This window comes from Euprymna scolopes, chromosome 4 (assembly GCF_053919585.1).
Source record: "Euprymna scolopes isolate OS-2025 chromosome 4, ASM5391958v1, whole genome shotgun sequence".
Classification (NCBI taxonomy): Eukaryota; Metazoa; Mollusca; class Cephalopoda; order Sepiida; family Sepiolidae; genus Euprymna; species Euprymna scolopes.
This window is the reverse complement of record NC_136485.1, coordinates 179,565,223-179,592,740: the sequence shown is the minus strand read 5'-3', so window position 1 is coordinate 179,592,740 and position 27,518 is coordinate 179,565,223. Positions and strand designations below refer to the sequence as shown.

The window sequence follows — 27,518 nt, the reverse complement described above, 5'->3', positions numbered from 1 at the left end:
TATTTACTTCGATACGTAAGTGGAGTTAGGTAGTAAGTTTTGAAAATATATATGGCAATTAAGCTAAACGGAATTTTCTACATTTCATCCTCATGAGGATTCGTCAGGCTATTGCATGGAATTGATGTTGCCTTGTTTTTTTTATATATCTCCATAGTGTAATAATCAGATTCTTAGTTATTCATACACCCATTTATTGTAGCCAATGAGTACACATGACCCTGTTTCTTTGTTGTTTTAGCAGTTTTTTTTTCATTTTTTTTGTGATCAGAGATGATTTAGATTTAATTTGTATGCTTATTTACTATTTTTGTTATACAAGAATATTTGTTCATGTATTTGTTTATTCATTAATTAGTATTATCATTATATTTTTTGTTATTGTTGTTGTTATTATTAGGAGTTCACCATTTATGTCGTTATCCTAACGAAAAGTTTATTTTGTGTATACATACATTTGCTATTTAATTAATTTCTATCTAGTTTTATCCGTTTTTACAAAGATTTTGTTAAAAATTTTGGATAAAGTTAACTTAGGAACATCGCTTAAAACATAGTAAGCACGAATTCATTATTAAACTAATAAAAAAGATGAATAAACTAAGACACTAAATGTGATGGCGAGCGCACTTCTTTCTTAATAAACATGAACATCTAAATACAAAAGAATCCTACGGATTCAAAAGTCTAAAAAATGCAAAAACAATAGAACTCATAATTAACTTTGAAAATGATCTCTTAAATTTAATTAAAAATGTAGAGTTCCACATCAACAGTTTCCAAAAACAATTACACAACATCGTTAGAAACAAACAACTCTTGCAAAAGCCAAATCTACAGCAATAAAACAAGTACCTCTACCAACATGTTCCCCAAATGGAGACAACACACATTGGGGGACTAATGTAGTGAAAACTAGAAGCAGTTACTCCCTCTCACCTGAAGATTGATTATTCGCATTATTTAAATTCTACAGATTACTGTTCTCATTGTGATTTATTTTCACAACGTTTCGGTCGATGTAACCTCCGACCTTCTTCAGGTGCATTTTGTCAACTTTAGGAATCTTTGTTGAACTCAGGAATCTGCATGGAATTTCAAACGGAACCCTTTATTTAATCCATGGGTGTAGAAGGTCAGAGGTTACATCGACTGAAATGTAAAAATAACACCAATTTTAATGACAAGAATTCACTCCTGCAGAATCATGGAATAACTGCTTTAGTCACAGAGGATTGCTGTAGTTGAATGTGGGTGACACAAGGGATGCTTTTGAGCATACAAATATTTTATTTTTCATTTATAGAAATTGCTCCAGACAAAGCATGAAGCCACTTAATGTAAGAAGCTAAAAAAACAATACTAATTCAAGATCAAAAACTAGTCAATGATAAATGTTTGATGGATATATTCCTACCTAGAAAACAGTAATTTTCCCCTCTTTGTCAGAAAGATCTCTTATGGAATATGAGGATTAAAGGACAAAATACAGGAAATGAAAATTACAAGGCTGCAGAAAGTAAACCCAAGGTCTACTTTTTACTCTCCTGTCATTTGAGATAATGTAATAATGTAAATATTAGTATTATTTGGATTTTTTAAGCTACTGTTCTCATCATGAATGTTATTTTCACAATGTTTTGGTTGATATAGCATCCAATATTCTTCAGGTGTATTTTATCGAAATTAGGAATCATTCTGTCAAACTTAGGAATCTGCACAGAATTTCGAATGGAACCCTTTATTTAATCAACAGGGGTAGCATAGACTACAAGGATCCATGGTGTACTATTAAAGTAGTTGGTAAAATTCTGTTGTAAAATTACACTCTTCTGGAGGTTGAAAGTTCAATCCTCAATGCAGGTGACACTCAAAATACAATTGCGAATTACTCAGTTATAACTGACGGAATGAGAGCAATTAAATGAACGAATGGATTTTGAATGGAACTTTTTATTTAATGAATTAAATAAAGTGTTCCATTCAAAATTCTATGCCGCTTCAACAGAAAGATACCAAGTTTGACAAGACACACCTGAACACGGCTAAAGGTCATATTAAAGAATACGAATAACCAATCCTCATCTCAGAAATTTATAAATGTAATTTAAATATGTTCAGCAATCATCAAATTTTTATGAAAAATCTTACGTGTTTGCTTCATAAGGAAACGTCGACCAGAGATGAATATTTTGATCACCAGGAACAACCTGTTGTATATCATGTGATTCACATTTCATGAAAGGTTCCGAATTACGCCGTACGGTTTTAGACACCCTACAAATATAACAACAAAATCAATATATTAGCAGGGCTACCCGACATCGAGTCTTAATTTCTATAAATTGTATAGATAACAAACTATATAAACAAAACTAAACAAGTTGCTTAATAATCATAATTTAAGATTTCTATGTTTATTTTAAGACAAATTTGGAGTAAAAATAGTTATACCTAGGTGAGGTTAGAACTCTCAACCTTTCCTTAAAATATGGCATGCTGACAGTCCGAGCTATCAAATCTATTCTCTATTTTATTGGCAAATGTTGCTTAAAAGCAGAAGAGCTGCATTTTTTCAGCCAAATACAACAAAAAGAGAGAAAAAAGTGATAAATTACTTTTTTTACTAGAATTTTATAGAATTTTCAATGGTGCATTTTTGTCAAATTTTATCTGTTGTAGAAAATGTAGTTTAAAATTATTCAGCTTTTATTTATGCATTTTGCTATTTTGCTATAATCACTTTCCACAGTTAACACTTCAGATAATACAAATGGCAAACTGTTCTGCTGCCATTTTTGATGGCTTAGAATGAACACTCCAACAACATGCACTGCAACTTTGCATCTACGAGGGACTTTCACATTGAATGTATCTTATGTTTTAATTTCTGAAATTAAAATTCTATACCTGAAATTAACTTAAATAAAATAATTCCATTAAGAGAGCTTACACCATCACCCTCACTGAGATATGTTTCTGCTATTTCTCTTAAAGAGTTACAGTAGAAACATATGTAGCCAATAGTTTATATAAATACAATAAAAGTTTATATATATATATATATATATATATATATATATATATATATATACATATACATATATATATAAATACATTATACTCACCTCAAACCTAACAAGAGGAACTTCTATGTAACATTGCTATTTGTGTTTTGTTCGTATTTCATAGATTCTTGTTGTTTGTGGAGATTTTCAAAACAAGGTCATATACAAAATTATCTAAAATCTTCCACACACTTTAAAAGTCTTTAATCAATTGCATAAATACAAAATCAATTATTATTGTCTTTATATGCAACAGAAATCAAGATTACAAAAAAAAAAAAAATGAGTGAAAATAAAATAAAAAGTGAACAGTATTTTATTGATCAAATATTAAATACCAAAAATTAGAGAAAAACATTTTTTTAAATATTTTTTGTTAAAAATTAAGAAAAAGAAAATAATGACCTAAAATCTTTTGTTTCATGGCATGTCAACACATTTCACATTGCTGTAATAAATTTTAAGTTTTAAATTTGTAGGGAGGAAGGGTATAATTGGAAGCTTACCCTGTTCCCACAATAACATAACATAAAAAAACAAATATATTTTCATATATGATGCTTTAATAATACATTATTCTGGTGTTAAATGTTTGTTGCTTTCCTGTATTGTAATGTCCATTCAGCAAGATTTGTGTGTGGTTGTTTTGCTTTACGGCATATCAACCATTTTTGGATTATTTAATGATGAATCCAGTAATTTTAGAAAAAGGTTTTATGCTTCAAGTTCTTTATATTTTCAAATTGATTTTATTGTTTTGGAGAAGAAAAATGATTTTTTTTTGTTTTTGAGTTTGATGAAAATGATTGAGTTTCGCAAAAGGAAAAAAAATAATAACATCGACGTTTGGTGCATTTTTGTCTGTCTCGTCCCAATCAGCCTGATCTATTGACAGGACAGGGTTGAGACAGGTGGAGGCCAGGTGAGATCCAAAAGATGTTGGAAGTGTCGACATCCTCCTACATACAGCACTTAGTATTCCCAAATGGCCACCCATCTGGTACTGGCCAGGCTAAATGTTGCTTAGTTTAGGTGATCTAATGAGAACTGGTGTTTCAACATAATTATGCCATATATACATTGTCTATGTGTTATATATACATTTTCTATGTGTTATTCTTAAGATCTGTGCTCAGTTAAAAGTTTAAGCTAGGCTGACCTTTGATTTAAATAATTAAAATTTTAATTAAAAAAACAAATAGAAATTCAGTGTATAAAAATCGTGAACAAACATTGGAAGGAAGATACTATTTTACATGACTAAATGTATTTTATAATTAAAGTTTTCTAAGTAGTGTCCATAAGAAAAAAAGCATTTAAGCCTTAGATATGATGCCCATGTTTCTATGATCTAATTCTTCACATGATACTATGCTGACCAGTGAGAACTGTATTTTTTAGTTAGTACGAATTTGTGTACAAGTAAAGTAACTGCTATTATGAAGGATATGCACCATTTATCTTTAAGTAAACAAAACAAAAACATTCTAAGCATGCATGCATTACAAACAATAGCTAAATATAGTGTGCAATGTTGTATGAAGTCTGAGTTTAAAACATAGAATTGTAGGGGATGTTTTGTTGAGCTTTAACTGTACATTATAATAATGAAATGAAAATTTCTGTTATTGGGATTATTCACACTACTGTTCTCATCTCCAGTGTTATTTTTATGTTTCATTTGATGTAACCTCTAAGTGATCTTCATCAGATGTATTTTGTCAAACTCGGAAATCTGCATGGAATTTTGAATCAAGCCCTTTATTTAATCCACGGGACCGCATATTTTTGCTCCGTCAGCCATGACTGGATAGAAGTTCTAAGTAATTTGTAATTGTATTTTTGAGTATTGCTTGCATTGCGGATTAAACCTTTAACCTCCAAAAGAATATAACGAACAACTGAATTTTTACCAAGTAATTTATCCACTATATAGTATAGATTCCAGAGTTCAACAAGATACAACTGAAAAAGGTCAAAGGTTACATCAACCAAACTGTTGTGAAAATAACGTTAAAGATGAGAGTAATAGTTCAAATAATCCAAATTATCAATCCAGATCTCAAAAATTCAGAACTATAAAACAAAAAGTTTTTAATCTAACAACTTTTTATGCAACAGAAATCAATTCTGTAAAAAAATATATACTTAAGTACTGAATGACACCTTTATAACAAGTATTGATTAATTGTTAAGCTGTTTTCTAATTATTGGCAGACACAAATTAAGGTGCAACATCTGTGATGAATTATCAGATATTTGATGACTTAAATTTCCTAATGATTAATAAATGCAGGGTTTCAGAAGTCAATGTAAACAGTAAGTCAGGAGAATGTAATCGGAATCTAAGATACGTCACATCACTACTACTTAGCCAAGTTCCATACATAATTGTGGCAACATCAAAGTTTTGCGAATCTTTTAAAGCTAGCATGGGCATAGAACAATTAACAGAGCAACCAGTCAGAATCCATGTAGTACTTGTGACACCAAACTCCATTTAGTGCTAAGTTAGACACATTACAAGACAGATACTTTCATAACACACATGAATACATTTAGTGCCATGAGAGGTTCATATATAAACACTTTTATGTTAACATTTAACCTAGCCTACAGAAATCTAAAAATTTCAAATTTGACCTCAGATTCTGAAAAAGATATGATCCACTTTTTGGCGATCGTTTTTAAGTTCTGGTAATTTTTTATTTTTTATTAAAATTACAAATTACCTACCCTTTTTCAATTTGGGGGACCTAGAAATTAAGTATAGAAAAAAAAACACACCAAGATATATATTTCTGTAAAAGTCTGAGGATGCTACAGACGGCCAAAAAAACGGCCAAGTAGCTGAAACAATAATGTAACTTAACAGAAAGATATGGTAATAAAAAATAAAACGCATATCTGCTCTACAACGGTATTGAGCACTTTCTTCAGTTTTTATTAATTACCATTTCCACTATATATATATATATATATATATATATATATATATAGTATTTCAGTGAAGTAATTATAATTTTTTTTATTTTTTGCAGATTCTTAAACTTCAGATAGAAAACTCCTATTATATTCTTTAATCTAAAATGAGTTATTCTACATGCTGGTTTTTTATTTATAGGTGATTATTTAAAAATGGTTCATATTAACAACTTTTTGAGCCAGGCTAAACATCTTTTTTAAGACTTTCACTTTTAATTTTCAATATTTATATAATTTTATTGAAATGAAGGAAAATGTTATTTTTATAATTAAAAACAAACAGTTATGATTTTCTTCGTTATAAAGCAAATGTTTTGCATAAATAAAGGAATTTTATTTAAACTTTTTTTATTAATTCTCATATTTACTAACATTTGTGTTCAAATTATTTATTAAATGATAATCAATACACAATCACTTTAAAATAACATTGTAATTGTTTTAATTTTTTGATTTACAAATAATTTATATTTTTGAAATATTCTTTAAATGTAAAAGACTATTTTGCTTTACAATTATAAAGTTTTGAGATAAATGTTTGTATTATTTAGATTAATCAGAAAATTTTTTCTCATCTTGAGTTTTATCTGTTACGGTTGATTTAACCTCGCACTTTCGTCAGGTGTTAGTCACCATGTTTTAGCAGGAAAAAAAAAAGGGTAGCTCTGCACTCAAAGGTTTCAAGTTTTTGGATCTGGTTGTAAGTAACTTTACTATATCTCATAGGATTAGTGAATCTCTTGACAAAGGCTTTCCAGGGCAATTGCTCTTAACATATAAAAGGCCTTCGACAAGGTATGGCATAAGGGTCTACTTCACAAGATTTCCAGCTACGGTATAACTGGAAATATTCTCTCTATCATTAAATCATTTCTCTCTGATAGGCTCATAAGAGTAGTGGTTGATGGACAAAAATCAGAGGCCTGCAGTATTAATGCTGGAGTCCCTCAAGGGTCCATCCTGGGCCCAACTCTCTTCCTGATCTACATCAATGACCTCCCCAAACACATACTTAAATCATTCGTTGACATCTATGCTGATGACACGACCATCTACGGCAACACATAACTGACAATCAATTGAAATGGATGGCTCTCGTCTAGGAGAAGCCCCATGTTTTGACAAGCTTCTGGGCTTGACCTTCACTCCTGATCTGAAATGGAATATGTACATCAGGTCTGTTGCCAAGGTCGCTGGAAAGATGGTGGGATCCTTCTACCGCTCCAGAAGATATCTCACTACTGATACAATTCTCTATCTATATAAAAGCCAAGTATGTCCAAGGATGGAATACTGCTGCCATATCTGGGCAGGAGCTGCTAAAAACAGTCTATCCTGCCTTGACAGAGTACAAAATAGACTTCGTGGTTTAGTGGGGGGATGCCCTTTTCTTTTCTCTACAACCTCTCTCCTACAGAAGAGACATCATTGCAAGCCTATCTTTGTGTTATCGTTATTTCCATGGCAGGTGCTCGTCTGAACTCCTATCTCTGGCCCCCCCTTGCCAATCTTTTACGAAAAACACCCGTCTAGCTGAATCCACTGTCAAAAACTTTCCCCACTCTTTATCTATGCCTAAATCAAAACGTAGATTCCATGAACAAAGCTTCTTTCTTAGAACTGCACGCCTGTGGAACTCAATTCCGTCTGCCTGCTTCCCACCTGACTACAACATGGATGTCTTCAAGTCCAACGTAAACAAATTCCTGATGAACCGCCTCCTTAAGTAGACACTTTATTAAATCTCCACACTAACGTACTGTACTTACAATAACCCCTATCCCTGAGTGGCTTCCGGGCCTTGATAAGTGGTGACCACCTTGTAAAAAATCTTTACACAAATTATAAAAATTAATTATCCGGGAACCCTTTGGGAAAGAAAAAAGACAAAAAACGATAACAGCAAAACAAGGAGAGTTGGGTTCTGAATTTTTTGGATGACATATGAATGTTTGTGTTATTTAGATTAATAGGACAATTGTTCACATCTTGAGTTATATCTGCCCAATGTTTCAGTTGATGTAACCTCACACCTTCGTCAGGTGTTAAAATCGCCATGTTTTAGTAGGAAAAAAAGAGGGTAGGTCTGCACTCAAAGGTTTCAAATTTTTGGATTTGGTTGTAAGTTTACACGAATTATAAAGATAATTTAATTTAGGGGAAAATAAAAGAAAAACAAACAAACGGATAACACGCAATTATTTTTATAAATATTATGTTTCTAAGAATTTACAACAGGATCTAATTAAAAATTTAATAAGTTAAAAATTATACCCCCTAGGGTTCCTTGATAATTAAATTATCTTTATAATTCATGTAAACTTACTTCCAACCAGATCCAAAACTTCAAAACCTTTAAGTGTAGTGTTACCCCTTTTTTTCTTGCCAAAACCTGGTGACTTTAACACCTGACAAAGATCTGAGGTTACATCGACCGAAACGTTGTGCAGATACTTTAATTCATAAATAAAATTGTGAATATTATCATCTTAAATAATTGTAATCTTATTTAAGGATTTAAGTTTGAAACAATTTGCTACTTCTCCCATTCTATTATTCTCCCATTCTATTATAATGAAGAATAGTTAATTTTCGTAATTCCATGTTTATGGAATAAAAAAATATACATAAATAAAATATTTAATAATTTAAATTGAAATAATATTAAGGAATTTAATGGGAAAAAAAATTTAAAAAACAAAAATTAGTTTTAGATTTTGAAACCAGGTTACATAGTTCAGAAATTATATGCTACAAAAATGTACAAGAAAACAAAAATAGAATGTGTTGATCTAATTAAATGGAATTAATTTAAAATTGTTTCTTTTACACTCTTCCAATGAAGTTTAATTTGGACGAAATAAATTTAAATGTCGTTAAATTTTATTCATTTATTTATTTTTAACTTTTGCTCATCTCAAACAAGGCATATTGCTACTTGAATGTGAGGGCTACTACTTGGGATCATGTCTACACTGGCACTAAGCAGGAAATTGAGTAGTAAGATATTCTTTCACATTACATTTACATTTCTGGATGTTACTATAGTCATGGAAGCAGGAAACAGAGTGAATTCCAAATTTTAGCAGTTTGAGAGTAGAAACTATTACAGTAGAAGGATTTCTGGTATCTACGGACCTCTACAATGAATGGGTTAGATTTTGATTTTTGTCGAGTTAGTTGGGGTATTTATATCGAGGGAGGTACAAGTGCTATATTTCATTAAAGCACTTGCAAAACAGGCACAAAGACGTCATATTGCGGCAATGGGACAAGGGTTGGAGATTGTTTGATAGTACAGAACCTATTAGATTGGAGACTTTTTTGGATCCTGTTTAAAAGGCAAAGACTAGTGGTAGTTGCACCAGCCCAGATGTGGCAACAATACTCTTTGTACAGATACAGAGATGACAAATGTGAATAGGTTTTCTAGCATGGTAGAGGGAGCTTACGGTTTGTACAGCAACCTTGTCAATGTTTTCAATGATTTTATTCCAATTCATGTCGCCTGTAAATGTTAAACCGAGGAGTTTGAACAATGAGCTCACAGATTGAGTGTTATTGGTCATGACAATCGGTGGCTGAGAGGATTTCTTGTAATTGTTAAAGGAAAGAAGCTTAGTCTTAGTAGCATTAAATGTTACTATCCACTTACATTACCATTCTGTTATAGACTTGGTCATTTTCTAAGATTTTTATCCTTACCTCAAATATGTGTACATTTATTTTTCCCTCTCTTATGTTAGAGAGTTGTTATAGTGTCATCAACAAATATACCCATCTGGGACACAATTTTATCATAGGTAATTTTGTTTTTGATTGTCAAACATATTAACATGTACCTTTTTTTTAGATAAAAACCAATTATTTTAAAATCAAACTGACAAAAAATTACAAATCAAACCATAACATAATATTTATCAGAATTAATTTTCCGTGTCAAAATATGAATTAAACAAATACAAGGTGCGTCTGGTGTTTGAGAACATCACTTATTTTACCAATTCTGTTGCTTATGTATCAATATCATTTTATTTAATTACAGATGTGTTATTGTTCACATTTTTATTATCCTTAAAAATCTAATATATGTTCCTGAACACTGGACGCACCCTGTATTGTGTTTTCGCAACATGAAATATTTTTGGTGTTGTATAGATTTGTTAATGATTTGTGGACTTTTATTTTCTTAGCTTTGATGTAGTCAAAAAAAGGTTTTTATTGATAAAATCTTTTTCTGAAGTTTTGAGATAAGGATTAATTATTCATATTATTTGGATTCTTCCGACTATTGTTCTCATCTTGAGTGTTATTTATGCAACATTTCAGTTGATGTAACCACTGACCTTTTTCCTTGCAAGGACCTGTGGTGTAGTGGATAAAAGATGTAGTAAAATTTAATTTTAAATTACACTCTTCTAGAGGTTGAAGGTTCAATCCTCAGTGTAGGCGACACTCAAAATACAATTGCAAATTACTTAAAGACTTTTATCCAGTCATGGATGACAGAACTGTTTGAAATTCTGAGCAGATTTCTGAGTTTGACAGAAAGATTTCAGAGTTCAACAAAAAACACTTGAAGAAGGTCGGTTGGAGGTTATGTCAACCAAAATATAAAAATAACACTCAATTTGAGAACAGTAGTCCGAAGAATCCAAACAATATAAAGTAACAAATATAAAGCATAAGACTCCAAATAATATACATAAAATGTCATAATTTACAAAATTTTAGTAGGAAGTCTGTGTGTGGGGATGAGGAGAAGATTACTTACCCAACTCTCTAAATTAATAAAAAAAAAAAAAACATCAGTATCACTGAAAGTGCATGACTTACTTTCCAAATGGATAATAAAGTTTGAGGTTCTGATTTTTTTCCATTTCAAAAAGAGGCACACCACATTTAATTCAGGCTGGAATAGAAAAAAAGGAAAAAAAGTTATATTTCTGAATTTTTTAGATGATTAATGATTCATATTTGGATTATTTGAATACTGTTCTCATTTGAAATTTATTTTCATGTTTCAACTGTTGTAAATGCCAACCTTCTTCAGGTGGGTCTTGTTGAACTATTACAACATAGTGGACAAATTTCAGTTATATGTGATGATACTCTTCTGGAGGTTGAAGGTTCAATCTTCAGTATGGGCAATATTGAGAATACAATTGTTAATTAGGATTTTAATACAATAGTGGCTGGCAGAATGAGACCATGCTACCCTTGTGGATTTAATAAAAGGTTCGGTTTGAAATTTTGTGCAGATTCCAGAGTTCACCAGAAAGATTTCTGAATTCAACAAGATACACCTGACGAAGGTCAGAAGTTACATCAGCTGAAATTTTGTGAAAAAAATGCTGAAAATGAGAGCAGTAGCTTGAATAATCCAAATAACCTGAAAAAAAGAGATTTTTATTAAACAGATTTACATTTCTATATTTTAAACTTATCTGGGAGTCTACACAAAGCTGATTTGACAACAGAGTCAGTTATTTTTTTTGTTAACCGAAATAAGGCATAGTACCATTTGGAATGCAAGGGATTACTGTTTGGGATCGTGTCTAATAAGGGACTGTGGGGAGTCGAGAAGCAAGATGTCTGTTCACATTAGATTTAAGTGTTTGCAGGTAAGTACAATTGGAGAAGAAAAATAGAAAAGGAATTCCAAAGTCTAACAGTATAAACTTTCCGGCATCTACGGACCTCAACACTAAAGGAGTAGGCTTTTGATGCTTGTTGGGTTAGTTGGGGTATGTATGTTGAGGGAAAACAAGTGCTATGAGTTTATCAGAGCACATTTCATTAGAGTACTTGTAAAACAGGCACAGAGATGCAACATTATAGTGATGAGAGAAAGCTTGGCCGACAATACAGAATCTATTAGATTTAAGACATTTAAAAAAAAACAAAAAAAAACGTGCCTATGAGTGAGAGACAAATGATGGATACACTAGCCGAGATAGGGTAAAAATATTCAATGCATGGCCGAATTGTAGCTTTGTAAAGATATAGGATGCTCTTTGGCATGAGTAATTTTCTAGCATGGTATAACAACCGTTGGCAATACAGATTGTTGTCAGAGGCAAATACAACAGCCAGCCAACGAAGTAGTAGCTTGACAACATCAAGACTAACATCCGAATTCTAGGTTTCACTAAGAAAATAAAGATAAAATTAAAAGAGAAAAAACATTTTCTTCAAAATGTACAACCCAAAAGTGACATAATTTATTTTTTTTACATTGAGTCTTCGGTGATCAGGAGATCCTATTTATTAAGGAGGATATAAATTGATAACATACAACAAACATAAAAGTAGTGTATCTATATACTAATTTAATGTTGGTAGTATGTTATTACATCTTACTCTCCTTAGGATCTCCCGATCGAATCTGAAAACCTTGACATGTGCATACATTAAAAGTACTACGGTATTAATATATAGATTATCAATCCTCATCTCAAAATATTCAGAAGCAGATGATTTTTTGAGAACATCTCAGATAACCATGGAAATTCTTTACAAATTTTTCGACAAAATTGCGATTTGGAAAGAATCATCATCATCATTTAATGTCCATTTTACATGATGGCATGCGTTGGACAGCTTTTATAAATTGAGTACCTAAGTAACCTATATCTGGTCAGGGCGTTATTTATCCTTCTTTCTCTCTAATCTATTATCAATCAATTCCATGTCTCCCTTGTCAACTGACCTTGCTACCTCAAATGTTCTACATCTACTAATCTATGTGCTTTCCTCCATTTGTTTCAATATGACTTAAACAATAAAGTCTACTGTTCTGCACACATCTCCCTATATTCTCCATATTTGATCTTTCTGAGATTTAAGCATGTCTTTTAAAATTCACATTACACACTCATCATATCATCCTCATATCATTTCCATAAAACAGAAATTATTTATACAATCCTAAAATAGCATTTATAAGTTTCTTAAATAAATTGCTAAATTTTTGACCCTTAAATAAATAAAGGATTATTTAGACTATTGTTCTCAACTTGCGTGTTATTTTCACGTTTCAGTCAGTGTAAACTCCAAGTTTCTTCAGATACATCTTGTCAAATTCGAGAATCTTTCTGCAAGGACACATGGCATAGTGTATAAAGCACTTGGTAAAATTGAGGTGTAAAGGGAGTTTCTTAGCCATGGTGAAAGTAATACATCTAGGAAAGATGGTTATGTTGAAAAGCCAAACTGGATAGAAAAAATCCATTAATCCTGTAAAGCAATCTTCTATTGATGATGTCAAAGGTTAATGATGGGTTACCAAAAGTTTGCTGCTTGTAGTGAAAAGGAGTTTGCTGCTGGAATGTTATAACATGTAGGTGGAATTATACTAACAGAGGCACCAGTGTCCACGAGGAAATTCCAATGAGAAAGTGCATCAGATATATAGAGTAGGCGAGACAGCTGGAGAGATAAGATTACTCTTACTTGTACTTGAAACGACATTCACCCTGGAGGAGTTGAGTCGGCTTCATGAAGATGCACATCTCGTACTACTGCGGCCCAAGCCCGGCGATCGGAGGCAAGATCCCGAGTGAGCAATAGCCAGATGAGCGGGCCCGAAATAAGCTCAGCGTCGGCTTTGATAGTCCCGAGCCACGTTCTTAGCTGGCCACCGACACTTTTTTCCAGCTGGGTAGAGGACGTGGGGAGATAGCCTTGTGGATAAAGACCCCCGCATCACAGCGAGAGGCATGGCCGAACCATCGAAGGCATCGGGCCCGCAGTAGGTCAGTAATTGCCTGGAGATTGCAGCGACACCGGACTTCTTTGTTGGCGACGAAATCTAAGGGACGGACATGTAGAATGCGGCGGAGATTGTAGTGGTCGAAAACTTCTACGCGTCGCAGATCCGCTTTCCGTATGGGCCAGGTCTCACATCCATACAAAAGTATTGAGCGATAAGATAAGATGGAATTACACTACTGATTTAAATGGTCTGGAGTCTTGAATGAACAAAGTTGTACACATTTGCGTACCTTTTCAGTGATATGATGGTGGTAGTAGCACCAAAAAGCATGTGAGGTTGATCGTCGACGTCGCAGTGGATGTCTCATGAGTTACGTCTGTTGATGGAGCATGACTGTTATGAATGATCTAATTGCTTTGGTGATAGCTGCGATTTCTCCCGAGCTGGTATTGCCTGTTGAAACTGGAGCAGACTGGTTCACAACGGTTGTCATGGCTGGAGTATGGTGATAATTATCAGCCACATGGTCAGTGATTACTACAAACTGAGCAAGGTCTTTATCACTGACATACATGAACAGTGTGTGGGACATTTGCTGCGGTAATTTGTCATCCATTGAGTGGTTCTCTAGTAAACTTTTCATTTGTTGGAGAAGTTATGATGGCTTTCAATCACCAAGAGACAGTTCAATGAAGAGTTGTTTCAATGTGCTGGTCTGATCCAGTAAGGCTTGCTTCAGCGTTTCATATGGGATATTGCCAACAGATGTGCCTAGAATGTCTTCCGCTTCTTCAGCTATGTCAGTAGTTTGTGCTTCTACTACATAGAAATACTTTGCAACTGAGGATGAAACTTTCTGGTTTATGAAAATAGCTTCCATTTGTACAAACCAAATATTTGGTCTATGTGCCTCATAGAGAGGCATACGAAATGAAATTGTTACGATTAGGCTTGCTTTTGGCCATGACAAACAGAAAAAAAAAGAACAAAATCTGAGCTATACAGTTCATGGAGAAAATATATGTGAAGAAGAGAAAAAAGATTTGTGTATCTTTCATATATATATATATATATATATATATATATATATATATATATAGATAGATAGATAGATAGATAGATACCTCTTATTTTTTTTTTTTAATTTACTATAACGGAAAAAGTTATTTGTTCCCAGTTTTTTTTTGTTTTCAACTCTTGCACACATGGCACGCGTAAAAAAATGGCGGACAGAATAAAGTGACACACATGGTAGTGAATGCAGGGAAAGGGTGTGCTTGCAGAGAGATGTGATGAAAATATTTCTTCTTTTTTTTTTTGTTACTGCAGTTTTGTAAAAATTCCTTTTTAAGGTTGTATCAGCAGTGTAAATCATTTTCAAAAATAAAAACTATTCATAGCAACACTAGCAGTGTTGGTTACGATGTTGCAGTCGAGCGTCGGTCGGCCACCAATCATGTAGTGGGCGAAGCCACCCGCTGTTGAATAGAGGATAGGAGGAAAAGTTGCATGGTCCTCTGAGTCAAGAATAAATACACAAAATTTGCCGAATTATATTTACAACCAATGTACATTTATTTACATTAAGTTACATACGTAATGAGAAACAGTTCAATACCGAAGAGGTATTGGAAAATGTTACTTGCATGAGTCTTTTGAGAGTCTCTTTGTGAGAATACAGACGTCTTTTACTTGTGCAATATAGGACCTTGGTCTTGACACATCTTCATGGTCCTGTGTCTAAGGGAAAAGAGAGCGAGAGAAACAAAGCAGTTTGTGGCAAGGAATGATATTGTCAGAATTAAAGGGCGATAATTATGTTTACCTTAATGTCACAGGTTTGTGCCTGTGTGTTTGTTTGTGTGTGGAAACGTGTTCCCACAGTGAGGTGAAGAGAGATAGCTTAGTGAGAGATGGGTGCCTTAATCAGTTAATTACAAATTACAACTCCTTATAAAGAAATTTTACAAATCCTAGAAATAACAAATATTATAACATGCATGTTTTGTCATTAAAATACGAGTAGCCTTAAATAAGTTTCTAGACTTTTTTTTTTTTTTTTTTTTTTTTTTACAAAGGCATCACCACATTATCAAGGCCAAGAGGCCACTCAAGGATAAGGGTTAAAGAGTGTACAGTAGAAATTGGTCAATATAGTAATCATTAGTAATGAAAATTTGGTAAATTTAATAACTTATATGGAACGGCTCATCAAGAACTTATTTACTTTAGACTTGAACACAACCATATTGTAGTCAGCCGGAAAGCAGGAAAACGGAAGACAATTCCACAGGCGTGCAGTTCTAAGAAAGAAGCTTTGTTCATGGAATCTACGTTTAGGTTTAGGCACAGATAAAGAGTGGGGGAAATTATTGATAGTGTTTACAGCTAGACGAGTGTTTCTTGTGAAAGTTTGGTGAGGGGGGACCATAGATTGAAGCTCAGTCGAACACTTTCCATGAAAATAACGATACATCAGAGACAAACTCGCAACATCTCTTCTGTGAGATAGAGGTTGCAAGGAGGAGAAAAGGACATCTCCTACGAGGCTACGAAGTCTATTTTGAACTCTATCAAGGCAGGACAAGTCCTTTCTAGCAGCTCCTGCCCAGATGTGGCAACAGTATTCCATCCTTGGACGTACCTGGCTCTTATATAGGTAGAGAATAGCATCAGCAGTGAGATATCTACTGGATCGATAGAAAGATCCCACCATTTTTCCAGCGGCCTTGGCAACAGATTTGATATACGTGTTTCATTTAAGATCAGGAGTAATGGTCAAGCCCAGAAGCTTGTCAAAACTTGAGGCCTCCTGAAGACGAGAGCCATTCATTTCAATTGATGACAAATGTGAATTAGAATGTTGATGATGTAAAGAGAGAAGCTTGGTTTTAGATGCATTAAAAGTAACCAGCCACTCCTTTCCCCATTGTACTACGTGCTCAAGATCAGAGGAGAGAGAATTGGAGAGAACTTGGTCGTTTACTGTCTTAGATGTGGTACCATAAATGGTAGTGTCGTCAGCATAAATGTCTACAAATGATGTAAGGATATGATTTGGAAGATCATTAATGTAGATCAGGAAAAGAGTTGGGCCCAGGATGGATCCCTGAGGGACACCGGCATTAATACTGTGAGCTTCTGATTTTTGCCCCTCAACTACTACTCTTATGAACCTATCAGAAAGAAATGATTTAATAATTGAGAAGACTTTTCCAGCTATACCATAGCTAGCGATCTTATGAAGTAAACCTTTATGCCATACCCTATCAAAGGCTTTAGATATGTCAAGAGCAATTGCCCTAGAAAGATTGCCACCGTCGAGAGATTTTCTAATCCTATGCGATATAACTGTAAGGACATCTGCTGTAGATCTAGCAGAACGGAAACCATATTGAGTGTCACTAAGAAGGTTATTTTTGTTGAGATGGTTGATTACTTCTGTATTTAACACAGATTCTAGCAACTTACTCATGACGCACAGGAGACTTATTGGCCTGTACTGAGAGGGGGATGAGCGATCACCTGAATTCTTAAATACAGGGCATACTGATGAGATTTTCCAGGGAGATGGGAAACTATTCTCCTTAAGACAACGTTTAAACAGTTTTGTAAGTATGGGCGCTAATTCAGGTTGAAGTTTTTTTGAGTACTATAATTGGAATACCATCAGGGCCAGTTGCTTTACTCGAATCAAGGTTTTTGATTAGCTTCGCAACATCACGTACAGATATACGTATATCACATAGCGTGTTTTCTGATACAGGAGGAAATATTGGGGGTTGGCGGTCTTGGTCGCAAAGGGTAGAATTAGCTGCAAAGTTCTTGACAAAGAGTTTGGCTTTGTCTGATGCTGACGAGATTACCTCAGGTCCATTGATAATAGTTGGGATGGAGCACACGCTTCTGTTCAGGATTCTGTTTGCTATTTGCCAAAACTGGTGGGAACCAAGCCGCTGCTCAGCTACTTTGGACTTAACAGATTGAGCATACAACTCTCTTGCGTTCCTTATTACTTTCTTACAATGGTTGCTGGCAGTCCTGAAAACGGCTTTAGTTTCCATACATCTATTACGTTTGAAGCAGTGGAAAAAGTGATTTCTGTGCGCAATGGCAGCAGCACATTCTGGAGAGAACCATGGCTGGCTGTTAGGTTTTTGCTGAAACTTTTTAGAGGGTATGAAATGGTCAATACCTACAATTAACCATTCAGTTAGGTCTAATACTATAGAGGACACATCCTTTTTAAACATGGAATGCAGAGGTAGATCAGATATAAATGTACGGAAGCTATCCCAGTCAGCCTTAGTGTATCGATATACTGTACGATGAAGAGGTACGTCTGGGGACTTATTACATTTCATTTTTATCTTAATTGATACAACAGAGTGGTCGGAAGATCCAAGAGGCGACAGAACAGAAACTGAACATAGTTCAGGGCAAGTTGTGAGAAAAAGGTCTAGTAGGCTCGCATACTGGCCGTCATTATCGGGCACACGGGTAGGTTCCTGAACAATCTGAGTGAGGTCATAGGCAATGGAGAAATCATGACAGAACCTCCCCTCATCATCGGTCTTGTTTGAGTGGGTCAACCATTCGACGTTGTGAACATTGAAGTCTCCACATACGTGAATGTTAGCTGAAGGATAAGTAGAAAGGACTTGGTCAATTTTCTCAGATATGCTTTGAAAGATAGTAACTCCGCTGTTGTGGGGGCGATAGAGAGTAAATATAAATGCAGTAGTGTGAGCTAAAGCAACCCGGAAGCACATATAGGGTAAGTTAGGATCTTCCCTGGAGATGTCCCTACCACATGGAAAGCTATCTTTAATATAGGCACATATTCCATGCCCATGGCGATCTTGGGGGTCAGATTTAGAAGTTAAGTTAGAGTATCCTGAAATTGCAAACTCATCTAGGGAAATAGCCTGTCCAATGCCAGTTTCACTTAAAAATAAAAGGTCTGGTTTAGTCTCCTGTAATTGGGTTTCAACCTCTGGAAGGTTAGAACGAAGACCCCTGATGTTGGAGAAGGAGACATGGTAGTAGGGGTCTACGTTGGAAGTTGGAGAACCGGGTTTAATCGTGTATTTTTTCTTGAAACTTGTCATGATGAAATTTTGGAATTTGTGAACTAGGTCGACAGATTTACTTAGAGCAGGACAGAGAGGGGAAACTAAGAGAGAAAAAGAAACGAAGAATTTTTTTTTTTTGTAGCACATAAGGTAAAGCCGTAACAATTACCCACTAGTATGGCATCGAGAGGCCCCACCAGAAGCTACTGCATGGTCCAGATTCCATTCACCAAATGGCAATACAGCAGCCCCAGTACTTTGCACCTGCTGATAGGACAGCCTCCTTAGTGGTTAATCCAAGGTTCGGGTCCCTGACTATCAGGCGGATAACGTCAGCCCAGACAAAACGTTTACCTCCAGCACCCTTACTAGTGACATGGCTACAAGGATAGACATAGAAACAGAAAATTTCCACCAATTCTGCCAACTGTTCGCGCAAAAATACTGCCAACCTAGAAAACAACTTTTTCTTCTCCCTTTGTCAGAAAAATCACTCATTTAAAAAATGAGGACTGAGGGACAAATAAGAAGAAGCGAGAGTAACAGGAGCTGCCGATAACGCATCCACAATGCGTTTTCTACTCTCCATTAAAAAAAAAAACAAAAAAAACTATTAAGTATTGTACTTAATAAAAGTCCAACGGACGTGTTTAAGGGAAAGTATGGTGATAGATTCCCCTCTCACGAACTAAAAATGAGTACAATTAGGTAATCTATTTTTGCAATCAACTCGGTAGATGAATAAACATTTATGGACGAGAAAAAAAAGCTAGCATTTAATACAACAGAAATACATAAATTAAATACTGAAATAAAATGTAGTTATTAATATTTGAATCTAAAAATAAAAAGTGCGAATTAGTAGAGAAAATCACTTATCACAACAACGCTTCCGTCTCCAAATTGCAAACTAGTGAAGAATTTAACTTTTAATAGCGTTCAGAAGATTTTTTTTTTTTTTTGTATAGGCATTTAAAATTGTCATAGACTCTTGAACATTCAGTATGTTATTGCTATGTATGTGAGACTGGCCAATTTTTATGATTTCAAGTTCAAATGAACAACTACAACAGGGATTGGAATACACGCTACTAAAGCCTGATTGTCACAGCTGGTGAATTTCAAAAATGCAATCTGGATGTGAGAACACTTTACAAGAATGATATGCGATAAAATTCTGGTTTGGTTGTTTTGTTTTCTGGCATATCAACCTTTTTCGGGTTATTTAATGCTGAATCTAGTTATTTTGGAAACGGTTTTTATGCTTCAAGTTTTTGAGTGGTATAAGATTCAAGGAAGGGAGGAGAGGTGTGAGAGGAGTAAGAAAGTCAGAATACAAGAGTTCATTGGCTAAATAAAAAGTTTCATGGATCAGGACCATGGCGTCTAGAGACAATAAGTTTGATGCCAGAGTGGAAATTGTACACACAATTATTTGCAAAGAAACTTAAGATGCTGAAGATTTGCTCGAAATTTGTCCTAAGGATGCTCAGAGAGCATCATCCTTGTCACAGACTATTTGACCAAGATGGGCATCAAGGCAGTTCCTCACCCTCCCTATAGTCTAGACCTTGCTCTGTGATTTTTGCTTATTCCCTAAGCTCAAGGAAACCCTTAGAGGCTGTTGTTATGAGACAATTGAGATGAAAGAGGTTGTGATGGGGGTCATTGATATGCTCACACAAGAGGACTTCATGTGGTCTTCCAGAAGTTGTTGGAACAGTACAAGTGCATTGCAGCTGGAGGAGATTACCTTGAAGAGGACTAGAGTTTCATGTGTGTACTATCAATAAAAGCGCCGATATGAAAAAAGTCTGGAAACTTATTGAAGGCACCTTGTATATTGGATTATAATTCTTAAACAGATTTAATCAGAAAATGTGTATCCATTGTTCTTATTTTTAAGTGTCTTTAACGTCAATTCAAATAAAATTATAGACAGAATTTTAAATAAGCATTTATCTATGATAGGATTTATGCTAGTCATCTCTAGCACTGTGAAGTGGCTGTAGGTTCTGAGTTCTTCAATTTAGCCATTATTAGTATCCGCATTCCAATCTGTGAGTCAACAATGTTCATTGTGTTTGCTGGAGGCTGATCGTCTGTTAATCTATTATTATTGGTTGCAACCGCATCACTTTGATCTTTATCTTCTTAACAGCTTCTCAATTGGATGGTTAGTTGCCTTCAGGCCGAAGAGAAGCAAATTGCTGCAACTTATGCACTCTTACTCTCTCGCTTCCCATTCTGTAAATAATCATTACTGTCCTAGTTATCCGATTGCTTGGAGACGATGAGCGTGCTTTTAAATTACATTTGATGAAATTGAAAACATTCTCACATATTACTTTTGTAGAACGGAAAATAAACTTACTTGGCAACAGTCGCCATCTGATCGTTTTATTGGTGTTAAATACCCTCACATAAATGTCAAATTTAACAAGTCACATGACGCCATACTTAAATGGATGCATAATCATTACCTTATTAGGCTTTCTTTTTTAGTTTAGTTCCAACAATTTCATGACATGTAAATAGAAATATTAAACAATTCAGAGACAACATATAAACTTTTAGGAAATTTTTGTTGTTGTTTAGTAAAGTTAGACATTAGTCATGAGAGAAAACTTTCAGTGAAAATTTTTTCTTTGTAATGAAAAAAAAATGTTATAAAAATCTAAGAGGATTCCTCCAATTACGAAATACGAGAAACTTATATTTAAGTTGTTGCAGTCGAAAGATTGTATAAAGAAATGACGACTCATTATTTTCTTTTGTAAAACATAAAAGTGTAATAAAAAGACCTCAGGCTTACGTAGATGGAAGATTTAAAACAGATTTGGAGTTCCATTCAATTAATACAAAGACCAACAGTTTATTCTAATTGCAAGTGTTCATTTTTCTATAGACACATTCCAATTCACAGATGTGCACAGTTATTTAGTAAGAATTAATTATGCATAAATGAAAGAAGTATTCTTAGAAAAATAATAGATCTATTAGAATTTTAGTTTTATAATGATACAGCATAATCATGTTAACACACCTGTTCCCATTAGATTGCCGAAGTCTAAACATTACAAGTTGCCAGCCCGACGTTGCCCGGTTCTACAATATGCTTAAACATAATATTTTAATTTATGCAGATTACGTCTGTATCATTATAGAATCAATCCGCTATTGATTATTATATATTACGAGGAATAATTTGCCCAGTGCAAAACAATTTTTTAAAATAATAATGATAATATAGTCCATCAAATTCCATCTGTTTTTGCTTACGATATCACATCAACTGATATTTGGGTTTGACAATGAATGCCCTGGAAAAGTCACTTTTGATTAATGTTTAGTTTTAAAATATGTAAACAAAGAAGTGATTCATGGCGATTTTAAATGGTATCTCTTCTTTTATCATATATTGAACTCATTAATATGAAAAAATTAAAATAAAATGCTGAGGTACATCTGGCTTTAAACAGGGGATTATTCAATCTTTAGTTGAATGCTCTATCACTAAGCTATATCTCCAGATTTTAAAAAGAAATAATTTGCTGAAATTTTATTATCTCCCTTGGCCGGTGTAACAAAATATTCCCCTGTAAAAATTATTCTTTTTTTTTTATCTATAAGAGAGAAAAGCTATCTTTAAGATCAGATTTTTTTTTTATTTTGATACTTATCGGATAGATTTCTGTACTATACAGATCTGAGAACATATAAATGTCTTTTGCATGAAATTTGCAAAAGATAGGCTCAGTTGTTTTGGAACCTATGAGGAAGGAGTTCACATACACAAAGTGACTTTTATATAATAGTAGAGATTTACACTGGTCAGTCCTAAAACGGGTGACCATTTGGGAATATCAGGGGCTGTATGTGCTATCCGTTTATCTCGGTATTGTTTCCAATCATCCTGGACTTTTTTTTGCCACTGGAATCAAGCAGTGCTTACTCCACAGAGAAGTGATTAGAAATTGTGCAACCCTTGCTTCACAATTCAGTGTGTGTCATTCATAATCTTTCCAGGATGATGAATGACACACCAGGGTGATCAGATGATCATCATTCCGACGAATGAACATCATCCAGTTCTTAAATAGTGCAAAAATACAATGTTGATTTTTTCTTTTTTATATTTCCTAAACAGAAAAATTAAAAACAAAATTATTAAGTGAAAATAGTTGCATTTGTTTTCACACATCACTCAATATGTTCTGGGCCTAACATAAATGACATCACAAATAAAAAAAAAACATGATTTTGATAAAGTACTAACCTTCAAATGGCATGTGTAAAATTGTGCCTCAATCAGATTATTAGTTAAAAAGTTATTTACGTGAAGCTACTGTTGCAAATTTTCTAAGCAATGAAAATAATCTATATTTTGTGTTAATAAAGCATTGCTTTCTGATGCTGAAAAATACTGCTCAAGCAAAGCAATGGCATTCTAAGTGTTATCCGGACTGGTTTATCAGAAACAACTGTAAAGAGATGCTATGTTGACTTTAAACGTGGTTGTACAGACACAATTCGGCAGTTGTCCGCATAAAACATATTTAAACAAAAAAAAAACAAAAAAACAATGATCATAAAATGTGAGATAGCATAGGAGTTAAAGATATCAGAAAATGTATTTAATATTTTGTATGAACATCTGTCAATGAGAAAGCTGTTTTAAACATGAGTGCAGCGTTTTATCACAGTCGATAAAAAAGACACCATGTCAATGATTCAGAACATTGCTTTCAACCATTTCAATGCAACAAAAAGTCAATATGTAACAATGGGTGAAACATGAATCCACCCTTTCACTCAAGATTCAAATTGGAAATCCTTGAGAAAAAAAGAACCATTAATAGTGAATAGTATTATCTATGCATTTGAAAAAAAAAAAGAACCATTAATAGTGAATAGCATTATCTATACCATTGAAAAAAGAAATCACCAAAAAACAGCCACAACTAAAGAAGAAAAAAGTGCTTTTTCACTGAGATAATGTATCGTGTCATAAGTTGATTACTACAATGGCCAACTTACATGATTTGTACTCAAAATTTGTTAGGAGGATAACATGGTCAAAAGGAACTCTTTTCTGTAAAGGTAAATTTTCCTCCCCTGCTTTAACTCTGAGATAGCAGTTATCATGTATTCACACGAGAGCAACACAAGACCACATGCGAGCAGCCATCTTGATACAGAGCAGCGACACCACATGCCACATGTAGACAATCTGACTAAAACTAAATTATACGAATAGACTTAAGAACCTTTTCCAACTTACAAATAAAAAAACTTAATTCATACAGTAAGTCCTAACAGAACTGTTTCTGCACGTTATTTTCCAGATTTGTTTGCTCCCAGCGACTATATTGTTTGCAACCTCAAAAAAATGTTTCAGGGAAATAGTGTTGCCTTCAATGAAGAAATGATATTGGAAAATTGAGGTGCATTTAGAGGCCAAAGACAAATTGTTTTATAAAAATGACATTTAGTTATTAGAGAAACATTGGAATCTGTGTATTACCGTCTAAGAAGACTATATTAATGAATAAAGTAAAATTTTGTCTAAAAGTGGTTTTATTACTTGGTTCAGGATTTAGTGAATGATGTGTTATTTCTATTAGAAAACAGAAATAAAAAACTTATTTCAACTTGGAACCAAGATTTTATCAAATACTATGCTCTATTTGCAGTGATAAGTATCAAACACCAGAATTCAGATGCTTAAAACTTAGGCTAACATTATACTATCATTATACAATTTTCCTCAACTTTTAATAAGTTTAATAAATTCTTTTAAGAGGTTAATGTAGTTTGCTTGAATTATTATTTAGTGTCTATAAAGGAAATTTAAATTCATAGAAGTAAAATAAATAAAAGCGTATATGCATACATATTTTAATATGTAATTAACCATTACAATAATTATCTCCCCTTAACTATTGACAAAGTTGTCTCTTTAATAATTAAAATTTAAACCAACCAATCAACTGATCACAGAAATATCAAACAAATGAGAATTATCAACTCAAAAAATAAGATAAAATATTAAAAATAAAATAAATAATATTAAGTATTAACACAAGCTCTATATTATTAAGTTTAAATAATTAATACATTTACAAGACGCACATGCGTGGTCCCCCTGTGGTGCTGCATGTGAGATGACGCCACAAAAAATCGTGAAGAAATGATGAATGTGAGAAATGTGATGGTTGATTTAGTCCTAAAAACATATTACTTCCATCATAGTTAAAAATTGTGTGATTTGATTTGAACTTATCACATTTTTTCGCTCTTTTTGGCCCAATCATGGTGCCTGGGTGTCCTAAGAAATTACGATGCTTTCAGGGTACTTCCCCAACCACTTCTCACAATTGAAATTCAATCGTCCCAAGCAACATGCTTCTCCCTGTTGGATTCGTCAACATTGGGAACACCTGTTTCTTCAATTCTGCGATGCAAAACTTTTCTTGTGTCCCCTTTAGAGCTCCTGGGAATGCTGAATCCCAGTGAAAATGGACTAATAGCGCAGTTTCACGCCTTAAGACATGTATATTTAAATTCAGTACCATGGAAAAACCACTATATAGACATACATATCAAGTTTTTGAGTAATATGAAAAAAAAAGCTCCAAAAAGCCATGTTTTTTTAGTCCTAAAAGTCCCAGAATTTTGCCAGGGTCACCCATACTAAATTTATATTAAGAACAATGGCCTCCATATTTTGGCCAAGTTTCAGGAAAATCTAATGGATGGATCAAACCACATCCACCAAGATACAGAAGGCCTGTTAACTGAAAAATGCCTGCAGGCAATGCAGGTAAGATTTGTCATACTGTCAGTTGGTACTATATGAGGGCATTTTTAAAAAGAGCATTAAAACATGTTAAAATAGAAAAGAAAGGAACATAATTCGATTAATAATGAAACTGAACTTTATTCAATATAAAATATATATATTATCTATGTAAAATTATATAATTTTAAAGCAATATGCAATCTAATACTGATAAAACTGAATTATGAATTTAGGGAACAAAGAAACATTAAACACAAACAATTCCTGACCTTCGGGACAAGATCACAGTGTAGCATCTGTTCTGATGCTACACTTCACCTTTTCTGTCCTCGGTTGGTGGAGGAGAAATCCGTCATGATTGAAGCAATTTTTATTTTTGTTTCTATCCAGACTGCCTCTTATTGGGGAGCTGAATTTTCCCAAAAAGATTATATGTTGAAATATTTAAATAGATTATTACTTTAAATACAGAAATTATATTAAAATTTTAGTTTTCTGTTCTTCTATGTTCATTTTTTCCCCACGTTTTTCATCAAAATGTGTAGAGTATTTTCATCAGTTACATGGTTAGGAATCCTATACTCCGCTATAGTCTTCATTTTCATATCAGTGCAGAATACATGAATATGGAAATGAAGTTCACGTCACTACTAAAAGACAACCATGCCATGATGTGAACATTGGTTAAAAACTAAGAAAATATAGTAAACATCTACGATATTAAATCAGAGTGGTGGTGAATTTGGTAGGGGGACATTATTATTATTTCACTCACTAGAAGTTGTCTCATAGGCCATCATCAGTGATCGCTCACTAGCAGTAACCTGTGGTGTTCCTTGGAGACTGAGTGACAAATCTCTCTAGATTTCCGGTTTTCTCCACCTCTTGACTATTCGTGCAGATGATTGCACGTTATCGCAACATCCGTTTGCCATTGATTTCACGTCGGTCATTGGTGTTTCCTGGAGTTTAGGAGACAAAATGCCTTACCAAGGTACCAAACTTGAACTGCACACTTTCAGTGGAGATCTGGTTAGTACTCTCTCACCTCGGTCTTTCCATCCTCCTTGACCTTTCACAACTAGTTGGTGTGGTGCCAGTCGATGTCATCTTTCTTTTTTTTTTACATAGGCATCACCACTTATCAAGGCCAAGAGGCCACTCGAGGATAAGGGTTAAAAAGTGTGCAGTAGAAATTGGACAATATAGTAACCGTTAGTAATAGAGATTTGGTAAATTTGTTAACTTATATGGAACGGCTCATCAAGAACTTGTTTACGTTAGACTTGAAGACAACCATATTGTAGTCAGCTGGAAAGCAGAAAAACGGAAGACAATTCCATAGGCGTGCAGTTCTAAGAAAGAAGCTTTGCTCATGGAATCTACGCTTAGGTTTAGGTACAGATAAAGAGTGGGGAAAACTAGCGATAGTGTTTTCAGCTAGACGGGTGTTTCTTGCGAAAGTTTGGTGAGGGGGGGGGGGAACCATAGAATGGAGCTCAGCCGAGCACCTGCCATGAAAATAACGATAACGCAGAGACAAACTCGCAACATCTCTTCTGTAAGAAAGAGGTTACAGGGAAGAGAAAAGGGCAATCCCCACTAAGCCACGAAGTCTATTTTGAACTCTATCAAGGCAGGATAAGTCCTTTCTAGCAGCTCCTGTCCAGATGTGGCAACAGTACTCCATCCTTGGATGTACCTGGCTCTTATATAGATAGAGAATTGCATCAGCAGTGAGATATCTACTGGATCGATAGAAGGATCTCACCATTTTTCCAGTGGCCTTGGTAACAAATTTAATGTATGTGTTCCATATTAGATCAGGAGTAAAGGTCAAGCCAAGAAGCTTGTCAAAACATGAGGCC

General features: G+C 34.0%; 1 protein-coding gene across 2 annotated transcripts in view; it reads right to left on the bottom strand.

Annotated features, from left to right (window-relative positions):
* Positions 1-27,518, bottom strand: part of LOC145270443 (uncharacterized) — a 106,227-nt gene that overhangs the window by 61,695 nt on the left and 17,014 nt on the right. Inside the window, exons 2-3 of one of the 2 annotated variants that reach the window (XM_080126084.1) lie at positions 10,890-10,965; positions 2,152-2,277 (exon numbers count right to left, since the gene is read on the bottom strand). In XM_080126084.1, coding sequence (XP_079982210.1) covers positions 2,152-2,277; positions 10,890-10,933 — 170 coding nt within the window. In that variant the 5' untranslated portion in view covers positions 10,934-10,965. The remainder of the gene's footprint in view (positions 1-2,151; positions 2,278-10,889; positions 10,966-27,518) is intronic. The other variant, XM_080126089.1, reaches the window with a different exon arrangement.